Source organism: Trichomycterus rosablanca, chromosome 5 (genome assembly GCF_030014385.1).
Source record: "Trichomycterus rosablanca isolate fTriRos1 chromosome 5, fTriRos1.hap1, whole genome shotgun sequence".
NCBI lineage: Eukaryota > Metazoa > Chordata > Actinopteri > Siluriformes > Trichomycteridae > Trichomycterus > Trichomycterus rosablanca.
Window position 1 is genome coordinate 32330924 of NC_085992.1, and position 11541 is coordinate 32342464.

Below are 11541 nucleotides of genomic sequence, written 5' to 3' on the forward strand. Positions count from 1 at the left end.
GATGCGAATTCCGGCTCTTTTTGGTGAGCCATTTGGCTCAGCCATGGGCTCAGCTCACCGAGAAGAGCCGGCTCTTTCTGCTCCAAAACGGCTCTTCAATTTTACCACTTCTGCCTGTGGAGTGCCTGCCCGTACCGCGGAGAAGATCACCCTAAAATTTTGCCTTGTTTTAAGTTACGAAAAGGAAATAAAGAAAGTAACGGCTCTTGGACGGGAGTCGGCTCCCAATGTTCACGTAAAAAAATAGTTGGCCAGTCTGTTTATTTGTCGAGTGATTTTTTTGGGTAATATTTATGTATTGATTTATATTGCCAGGTTTGATCAGGGGTTTTCAACCTGTGCAGTAACTGTCCGCGGGGGCGCGAGTGCCTGACCAGGGGGCGTGACATTATGAGATTTTTTTACTTCTAAAACTAAAGCAATTCATTTGTCACCCACAGGAAACGTATTTGATCAGTCTTGCTGACCACGCACACACGTTTAAAAATAGAGCTAACAGTGAAGATAAGTGACAAAACCAATGCTGTTATAGTATGTGTGTCTTTAAGAGAGGTGTAGGAGCTCTGTTCACAGTGTCGCTAGTCAGGAGTGAGTCAGGAGTCAATTCATTTGGTTTGTTTCTTTTCTCAGTCATCTCTCTGTTTTTACTGTTATTAATTAATGTCGCGGTTTTAAATAAACACCAGATACTGGAACATTTTGTGTGACTCTCTTACCTTAATCAGCTCAGGCTTAATTAAACTGAGTATTACCACAGAGCGGTAACCGAGTCAGACTCGTTCTGCCTGTGGAGCTAAAAGTTTTCTGTCAGTCAGAGCAGATGATCCTGAACTAACGAACTTAGTAACTGATGTACTTTTGTCTCTGCTTTGCTCTGTGAAGTAACGTTTTCTGCTCTTATCTACATCAAAAGCAAGAACCGCTTACGATTTACGAAAGTGAACCACGAATTTATATAATGTGCTGATAGAATCGACTCAGATAGGATCGGGCTGTATTATCTTTTTAAAGTAAATATTTCAATCAGCAAAATTGCATAGTGTGTATGATGTGCACAACGTTAATTATGTTGTTTTAGCTTGTCAAGAGCTTTCTCAATGATTTCTGTGCGATGGTTGACGGACGGGGTGAGTGGGTGGGTCGAGGCGCATTTTGACTATGTACACTATATTGCCAAAAGTATTCACTCGTCTGCCTTCGCACGCATATGAACTTGAGTGACATCCCATTCTTAATCCATAGGCATTAATATACAGTTGGTCCCCTTTTTGCAGCTCTAACAGCAGGTTTGGAACTCTGCAGTTATTGAGTCACTTCGGGGCTGAGTTGCTGTCAGTAGCACTGACAGTTGACTGTGGAATATTTAGTAGTGAGGAAATTTCACGACTGGACTTGTTGCACAGGTGGCATTCTATCACGGTACCACGCTGGAATTCAGTGAGCTCCTGAGAGCGACCCATTTTTTCACAAATGTTTGTAGAAGCAGTTTGCATGCCTAGGTGCTTGGTTTTATACACCTGTGGCCATGGAAATGATTGGAACACCTGAATTCTTTTGTGAATACTTTTGGCAATATAGTGTATGTATTTGTATAAATATATGTAATTTACCACAGCTGTACGGTGCGGGAAAAGCTTGAAAATGGACCTTGAAAGTGCTTGAATTTGACCTTGGAAAAGGTGGATGAACCCTGGATTGAACCCAGGACCTTCTTGCTTTTATTCATGTAGATGTAAAATATAACATATTTAAATAAAATGATGTGCTTCCAACTTTGCAGCAACAGTTTAAGTAATAAAAGCTTGGTTTAAAGAAACTCCAGTGGCCTGCACAGAGCTCTGACCTTAGCCCCACTGAGCTTTGGAATTAATTGAGGCTTTCCTGACCAACATCAGTGTCCAGCCATACAAATGCTCTTTTGACTGAATGGGCACAGTTTCCCACAGACATACGTCAAAGTCTTGTTAGAGTAGCTGCTATAGCTAAAAAAAAAAAAGGTCTCTCTACTTTTAAATAATTTGTTTTTAAAATAGGATGTCCAGCAAGCTCATGGTGTCCAAATACTTTTGGTCATATAGTGTAGCAATTCATGTGTGTGTGTGAATGCCTGACTGGCACCACTAAGAATCGAACCCCGTATCTTATTGGTATTGCACTAGCGCTGCGCCACCTGAGCACCCTACTGTGTAAAGAATTATTTATATGAAACACTGTGATGTTTTATATTTTATGGGACACTACAAGCTTGTTCATTATCGGTTAATCATTTGCAATCAATCACGGTTGGCATCGGTCAAAAGAAATAAGATAACATTTGCAGCCCTACATACTTTAATAACTTGTTTCACTTTATAGTCTGGATGCTAGATGGCTAAGGTAGCGCATGTCATTGGCTATAAAAGGTAGGTATTTTAAAGGAAACTGTTTATTTGCTTTATTTGTATTTATTTAATTTTTTTTAACTTTGCAAATCTATATATATGCAATAGTACTGGTGCTGGTCATAAAATTAGAATATCATGAAAAAGTTGATTTATTTCAGTAATTCCATTCAAAAAGTGAAACTTGTTTATTATATTCATTCATTACACACAGACTGATATATTTCAAATGTTTATTTCTTTTAATGTTGATGATTATAACTGACAACTAATGAAAACCCCAAATTCAGTATCTCAGAAAATTAGAATATTACTTAAGACCAATACAAAAAAAAGATTTTTAGAAATGTTGGCCAACTGAAAAGTATGAACATGAAAAGTATGAGCATGTACAGCACTCAATACTTAGTTGGGGCTCCTTTTGCCTGGATTACTGCAGCAATGCGGCGTGGCATGGAGTCCATCAGTCTGTGGCACTGCTCAGGTGTTATGAGAGCCCAGGTTGCTCTGATAGTGGCCTTCAGCTCTTCTGAATTGTTGGGTCTGGCGTATCGCATCTTCCTCTTCACAATACCCCATAGATTTTCTATGGGGTTAAGGTCAGGCGAGTTTGCTGGCCAATTAAGAACAGGGATACCATGGTCCTTAAACCAGGTACTGGTAGCTTTGGCACTGTGTGCAGGTGCCAAGTTCTGTTGGAAAATGAAATCTGCATCTCCATAAAGTTGGTCAGCAGCAGAAGGCATGAAGAGCTCTAAAATTTCCTGGTAGACGGCTGAGTTGACCTTGGACCTCAGAAAACACAGTGGACCAACACCAGCAGATGACATGGCACTCCAAACCATCACTGACTGTGGAAACTTTACACTGGACCTCAAGCAACGTGGATTCTGTGCCTCTCCTCTCTTCCTCCAGACTCTGGGACCTTGATTTCCAAAGGTAATGCACAATTTACTTTCATCAGAGAACATAACTTTGGACCACTCAGCAGTCCTTTTTGTCTTTAGCCCAGGCGAGACGCTTCTGACGCTGTCTCTTGTTCAAGAGTGGCTTGACACAAGGAATGCGACAGCTGAAACCCATGTCTTGCAGCACTTGAAGCACTGACGCCAGCTGCAGTCCACTCTTTGTGAATAAATTTTTGAATGGGTTTTGTTTCACAATCCTCTCCAGGGTGCGGTTATCCCTATTGCTTGTACACTTTTTTTCTACCACATCTTTTCCTTCCCTTCGCCTCTCTATTAATGTGCTTGGACACAGAGCTCTGTGAACAGCCAGCCTCTTTAGCAATGACCTTTTGTGTCTTGCCCTCCTTGTGCAAGGTGTCAATGGTCGTCTTTTGGACAACTGTCAAGTCAGCAGTCTTCCCCATGATTGTGTAGCCTACAGAACTAGACTGAGAGACCATTTAAAGGCCTTTGCAGGTGTTTTGAGTTAATTAGCTGATTAGAGTGTGGCACCAGGTGTCTTCAATATTGTACCTTGTCACAATATTCTAATTTTCTGAGATACTGAATTTGGGGTTTTCATTAGTTGTCAGTTGTAATCAACATTAAAAGAAATAAACATTTGAAATATATCAGTCTGTGTGTAATGAATGAATATAATATACAAGTTTCACTTTTTGAATGGAATTACTGAAATAAATCAACTTTTTCATGATATTCTAATTTTATGACCAGCACCAGTATATTCACTTATGTCTTCTATGACATGACTCTGTGACCAAATCATCATCATGGCATTGAAGCACAATCGTGTGTGCAGTTTTAGTGCATCATTGTTTTCTCTAAAGCACAGACTTACTGTATGTCCGGGCAGTATCATGTCCAGCTGTAAGATCCTGTGTAGACACATATTTCTGTTTTCTGTGTCCTCAGGTACCAGTGGAGAGAAGAGAAGCTCTTTAAACAGTGCCACACCAGCTCTAAGAAGTGAGCAAGTGCTGCAGGGGATCCAGCACCACAGACACTCTTTAAGTGCTACGCAAGAAATGGGTCTAGCTGGAGTTGTAACCCTTTTTTACATTTGCTACTTATTATTTATTAAAGTGTTTCATACAGATGTGTTACTTCCAAACATTTTGCAAATAAATTATTTATACATTTGACTCAATCCAGTGTGACTTGTAAATTTAAACGTGGGCAGCACAGTGGGTCCAGAGCCTACCCAAAAACACGGAGCACAAGGTGTAATTACACCTTGGACAGGAGTACCTTTACTCTTACCTTGGTGCAATTTACGGTAGCCAGTCCAGTGTTTTCATGCTTTTGGGATTGATGAGAAAACCAGAGTATCTGGAGTAAATATACGAAGACATGGTGGGAACATGCTGCACTTATTAGATACTGTAACCAAAGGTCTTGCAGAACATCACCGGTCCTGCTGCACCATTGTGCCACCTTTAAGTCATTTAAGTAAACATGAATTTCTAATTTTTTTTTTTAACGAAAGAAGAAAAGCCTAAAAATACAGTCAGATATTTGCACTTCTTTTTTATTAAATTTTCCCCTTTTTCTCCCAATTTAGCGTAGCCAATCGCTGCTGGGGACCCCGCCGGTGTCCAAGGAGGGTGTATACACTCCCTCCGATGTGTGTGCAGTCCACCAATCCCTTCTTATTCTCCTGTATCTAGGTGGGTTTGCAAATGAAGTTGGTTGTGCGTACAGAGAGCTACGCCATGATCCCTGCACTCCTCCACTTTCTGAACAGGTGCCCTGGGCAAGCAAGTTCCTTACACAGCGTTGATAGCCCAACCCCTCCGTGTCTTTCACACCAAGCACACTGGAGGCCAATTTTTTCTGCTGCAGGCATTAGCCAATTGTGTCTGCTAGAGGGTGCCCAGCTGAACGGCAGCAGAGCTGAGGTTCGAACCCAGAAGCTCAGAAAATAATGAGATATTTACACTCCTAAGTAACAAACATGAGTAAATAGTTTGAATAACCTTAAGTTTGAACAAATGTCTGTATATAAAATGTTCTCTCTTGAAGCTGTAATGTTCTCCACTCGTATTTACAAGGTCTGTTTTAAATTGAAAAATGTGACATGAGCCACCGGGAAACACAAGGCAGGAATTTCCTGGACAGGGCTGTCTGTGTGGATGCCCAGCCAGCCGATAGCACTGCTGAGATTCAAACCCGGATAATAGTCCACTGAGCCACCTTGAAAGGTGTAAATCATTAAAAAAAAATCAAGTACAGGTGTTAAGTTGGGTATGTTTTGCTATTTAAATAAAAACTAAGGTGTGAGAAATCAGAACAAATAACGCAAACTGCAGATTGACATAGTGTTTTATTTAAGCAGTCTGTAAGAAGGAAAATAATGTGCATCCCTATCATATACATTTACATGTAAAAATACTAAGGATGTTCAGTGTACAAAAAAGGTTTCTCATAGATCAGTGCTTCACATCCTCGTGGGCCGTAAACGTCCTCTTTTAGTCATTAAATACAACTAGTAATACAGTTCTTCTTTCACTTCTTTTTTGGATCAAGTCCCTTTTGGGTAGAATTCTTAATCACATGTCTAGATCTTTACATGGATCTAATGACAGAGCTAGCAAGGGCAGGAGGTGTCACAAACTCTAAAGCTACATGGCTGGAAAAGTAATTACAAGTTATTCTTTTTTTTTTTGCTCTTTTTAAGTTTTGTGTTTTCGTTTTTAAATAAATACTTTACAATTCATGCTTGTTCATAATACACTACCAGGAGCAAGATAACAAAAAGAAGTCGTAGACGATACAAACAGTAGCAGCAAATTGTGTACGTTGAGGTGTAAAATATTTCGTAGAGACCCTGCAGTAAGTAAGAATAAAACCCATATGATCTCAAGGCCAGGACTGTATGGAACCCTCAATCACACTGGAGGCTACTAGCTTAGAGCCCAGAGACTGTGATGACCTTTAGAATGGGTTTTTAAATTGTATGCACGGCGTCCGTAGTTTGTTGAGCATTGACAAAAACTGTTACCGGTCCAGTCCGACTTCCCAGAAAGCTCTAGTGAGCGTGTAGTAGGAAGGAAGGGAGGGAGGTGAAAAGGTTAGCTGGTCTGAATGTCACCAAAGCAAAACTCCTGGCAGTGTGTCATCACAGTCACAGCGTTCTGCTTTATGAAGCTAAATTACATTACTACAAAAAAGAAAACAAATGTGTGGGCAGGGAATGTGTGCTTTCAAGTACTTTGTTTCTTTTTTTAAAGCAGGGACCTTTATTTTACCTTTATTTTATTCTTAGCTGAACTTTAGAAAAAGTGGTTATGGGCATAAAAAGTGCTGCTTTACAAAATTCAAAGCCTACATTTTTGACTATGGAATTTAAAAATGTGTGGTGGAAGATTTTTTGGCCCTTTTTTTTTTACAGAATGCAGTTTGAACAGCACTGTATTATCAGTAGCGTTCTTTGCATGCATTTTACCAACACACACCACCACCACCAACTCTTTCTGCTTCACATCGCTTTTAGAAAGAGTCTAGAACACAACACTCGACACACATGCACATTCTTCAGGAGAAACAGAGGCAGGGGAAGTTCCAATCTTACAGTTTCAATTAATCAATGCAACAACAAATCCATTCATAGCACAAGTGACCCGACTACAGTGGAAAAAACACAGCTGCATTGTACACTTATAAAAATAAAACAAAGAAAACTTTAAATTGAAATTAAATTGTTGTATGTATATATAACTTAATACATTAAAAAATTAACAGAAATACACTGACATCAAACAAAGCCATTTTAAGTTAAGTCTCAGATAAATAAAAATACACAAGGTGTACTCATTTGCAAACTGCATGAGCCTACCACATTCTTACCTCAGGTAGTTAATTCAAATTCTTTATCACAAGAAAAAAAATAAACTTTGTCAAAACAGAAAGTACAAGTTGGAAGACACGAGCTGATGTGATTTGCAGTACCGCAGACATGTCAGATTCATGTCGCTTTTAACTTCACGGAAAAAATGAGCAAAAATGCATTCTCGTGATCAGCTAGAACTAGAAATAATAACCCACGACTATGTGTGCTATGGCCCTGTCCCAAAAGGTTTTATAAGCCCGACAGTCCTACTCCCTGCTTGTTGCTGGATAGATCTGGGTGTGCATGACAAAGGGTAAAAAGAGATAATAAGGAGTATTTAAGAAGGTCTGTATCTTTGTTGGTTGTCATTGGTGAGCTCGGGAGAAGTAGTAATTGGTCGTGTCTGAGAGACTGAGAAAGCGAGCTTATAATCCGGATTTAGCGCCATCTGATTTCCATCTTTTTGGACCGCTTAAAGAAGCTTTAAGGGGAAGAAGATTTTCATGTGATGATGATGTGAAAGCAGCGCTGCATCAGTGGCTACACGCTCAACCAAAGACATTTTTGCTTGCAATTTGATGCCATTAAAAAGTTGGTACGATGCTGGGAAAAATGCATCGGAAGGTGACTGTAGAAAAGTGATGTTGAAACTTGAACTTGCCTTGAACTTGAGGACTTGAAGTAGGGAATATAACTGGTGTTGACTAATTAAAGCACACTGCTGCTTACTAATGCTATAACAGCAGCCTATGGAAATTACATCAAGAAGGTTATAAACTGATGTTAGGCACTCTGTCATAATTGTTTGCTGTACCTCCCTTGTTAAAGCTTCATTATCTTTGGGACAGTGGGCTGAATACTAACTGCTACAAGCAGGTTATCAATGGGCCAAGGTACATCATCGTGCAGTAGTACAATATCTTACAGAATTAGATTTTTTTCTAATAGCAGCAAGAAATTAAGTATTTTAGTTTACATTAATTCATGAGGGAAACATGTTTGTATAAAGCAGTGGAAGCGCCAGTCGATAAACTGTGTACCTTGTATCCTAAGCTACCACATTCTTGGAAGTTCTCCCTCGCTTGACGTCACAATGACATTCTCTGGATTTTCACAAACAGATTTGTGGAAAAATACATTACACATCGTTTAATGTATTGAATAATAGCCTGACATGAGGAGCTGGGTCAAGACCATTGTTCAGTTGAGTCTGCATCAATGCGGACCTGGCCAGGCAGTGCAAGGGCTAAGAAGACTTGTAAGCACAAGCGAACACTGTAATCCTGCAAGTGTGCCATTTGGAACAGGGCATAACAGTTCAGTGTTTAATAGCGGATTCATATCCAAACCTTCGTTTTTTTATTCTTTCTCAAACCTTTTTACCTAAAAACATTAATGGGATCTACCATCCAATCCAGACTCTTTAAATTCAAACACATACAGCACATCCAGCATCACCATATCCTATCCTTCTAGTACAGAGAGCTACCAAGTCCAGTCCACCAACTTTCCCTTACTCTCAATCAACATGATTTATCATTTATTTACCTTTACAATACACAACATCTTATATCTAAAACACTGCTGGGATTTTCAGCCAGTCGAAACATACTGCTCAGCCTGATGAAATGTTTCACAGATACAACTGAACATGCACTTGTACTAACACACCACATGTCATTTTACCCAACGTGTAACGTCCCACACCTCTACCATCAGACATTAGGAATCAAGGAACGTACTGTCTGACATAAAACACTTAGACTTGGTCCAACCAACCCATTTCATAATAAACCATTCAAGAGACATTATACCACTTCAACATGAGCACTAGTAGCACAGGTCTCTCCATTGTCCAATCCCCCGTCTACTTCAAAAACAAACAACCGTGTGTACCAACTATGAATTCTTCAGGACTAAACTTTTGAGTTTTGAGTTACATTCAATTCAATAAACCATCTTTTTATGTTAATACATTCCTGCCAGTGTGTTGGTTGGTCTTATTCTACCAAGATGAATGGGGCCACTGAAGTATAACAGAATAGTAAGCATGATGTATCTGCTATAGTGGTTAGAGTACAGGAATAAATATGCAAGACAAAAAGGTAGCACAGCCTACAAACCATCAATTGCCCAATCTAGGTCCTCGTCCAAAACTGCCATGTGACTTAACATGCATGTACAAATGCAGACTTGATGCAAGCCTCACTCGTTTGCGTACCTTATGTGCCTACGATTAAAAGTGATATCCACTAGGCGTGAAAGCTTGTTTTATTAGTGGGGAAATATGTAAGGCTGCGTCCCAGAAGAATTCCTCTGCTTCTTTTTACATTCTACATAGTAAGTATGATGATTTGGGACACAGCAAAGTTTATATCGGAGCATGACTTCTTCAACATTAGAACAGGCTTTAAATCTGTACTCTTAAGCACATGTCATATTTTTCTATTCCTTTGTTAATGTCCTCTTTCTGTTGGTCATTTTTCATTAGTACTCACATTTCCAACTACCCCACTATAAAAAAAGGTTTCTCGCTTAATCACAGTGCTTACTTTTTCTGTGACAAAAAGGTACACTCCTAATAACTAACATGCACTTAAAAGTACATGGGCTTAGGGGCTGCTAAACAAGAAAGAAACCCCTGCTCTGAAATCCACACCTTAAAGCCAGATAATAACATACACAAATAGAAAGGAGGGGCAGGACAGTATCACCAGCAGCTTGTCATTCATTGCAGACCTGTTAGTGGTTCTCAAATTATATCTGACCATCCAGACAAATTCCTTCCCAGCATGAGATGACTGTTTGCTTTTTCTTTTCCAACCTTTGCAGGTAGACCAGTGTTTCCTTTGCTTTAAATAGGCATGTTTATAAGTACATAGCTGTAGTAAGTCATAATCACAAGGAATTAGGAGGCATTATAGAAATAAAACAAGTTGCTGTATGTATATTTATGACCCTGCAGAGCTGACAGTCCCATGTCTGACACCCTTAGGAGTCCTGACTACAGATTAAATACCCCCCTACTGTGTATTATTAGCTGATTATAAAACGGATAGTTCCGGTCCTAAAATCTGATTGGCTGAGCCGCGTTCGAAGCCGTTGTAAAATCCCCGATAAACGCACACCTATGACCACCTCACATCATTCCATATTAATATGCCACTGAAAATAAAAAGTTAATGTTATTTTCGCCCTCATGTTGCCTAGCAACACTGTTAATCGAACTATTTTGCGTCGCGGAAGAATGCTTTATTGTAAGTTTATACACAATAAATACATTTATGAATTAAACATTGTTGTATTTATTATATTTTATGTTGACCGCCGTTTTATAAAAGCAATAAGCCACTCGAGACCGTGCATTACTGTTATGATTTTAGCACGGGGAAAGAAGTTACGAAGTTAATGCACGGCCTCTCGTGGCTTATTGCTTTAATAATGCATCTAGACAACATGCTGGATTTTAATTTGGTCACTGTGGATGCCAAGAAGACAAAAAGGTTGAGAATCGCCACCTTACACTGATCACCGTACACTCCGAGTCAGCGTCTGGAGAAATTAAATCACAAACTTCACAAGACTGGTTATTTGACATGTGCCAAAATCAGTTTCTGATCCATGTTGGATAGGATACATCTTTAAAATTTGGTATTAATCAGAAAAACTGTTGGAATATTGCATCAGATAATACTGTCTTGCTTTGAGTAAACCGAGTAATAAGTGACTGCCTAAATGAGCAGTGCTCTAGCCAGCTAAGAAGACAAAACAAGACGTGTGGTCAGTTTTAATAGATACGGCTGCTGAAAGCCATGCTTATATCACTATACTGCTTAGACTGCTAGCTTTGTGCTAGATACTGTGAAAAGACCCTGATGCAACCCTGAATGTGTGGCATCACAGAAAAAAAGCATTCACCATTATTATCGTCATTACTTAGTACTCATTCAAGAAACTTGTTCAGCTAATCGTGTAGACCTTCATTTACTCGCTTTACATTCTTAAACTACCTGCAGGTGCATTTCTGTGGAATACAAAACGTTATAAGTAGGACAAACAAATAAATAGACCCACTTTATTTAACCATATTCCCTACAGGAATGGAGCACATTGGTGCATCTGCACTCGGTCAGGTAATGAGAGCTTTACAAAGACCAGTGACTGCAGTGCTCAGTACAGTATATAGAGTAAAATTTTAGAATGTTTGGGTGTTGGCTTATAGCTGTGAAAGAAAATTCAGAACCTATTTAGGAAGCAATTTGGAATTTGAGTTCATTGGTTCATACTGCAACAGCCCACAACACTTGTATGTGCTGCCACCACTTCTATATTTGGGCTGATTAATAATCAGCATTAATGTCTG

General features: G+C 39.4%; 1 protein-coding gene across 1 annotated transcript in view; it reads left to right on the plus strand.

Moving 5' to 3' along the window:
* sdccag8 (SHH signaling and ciliogenesis regulator sdccag8) overlaps positions 1–4496 on the plus strand; it is an 84731-nt gene extending 80235 nt beyond the window's left edge. The window contains exon 19 of the mRNA XM_062996001.1: positions 4262–4496. Within this exon, the coding sequence (XP_062852071.1) occupies positions 4262–4291 (30 nt within the window). The 3' untranslated portion in view covers positions 4292–4496. The remainder of the gene's footprint in view (positions 1–4261) is intronic.
* The last annotated feature ends 7045 nt before the right edge of the window (positions 4497–11541 follow it).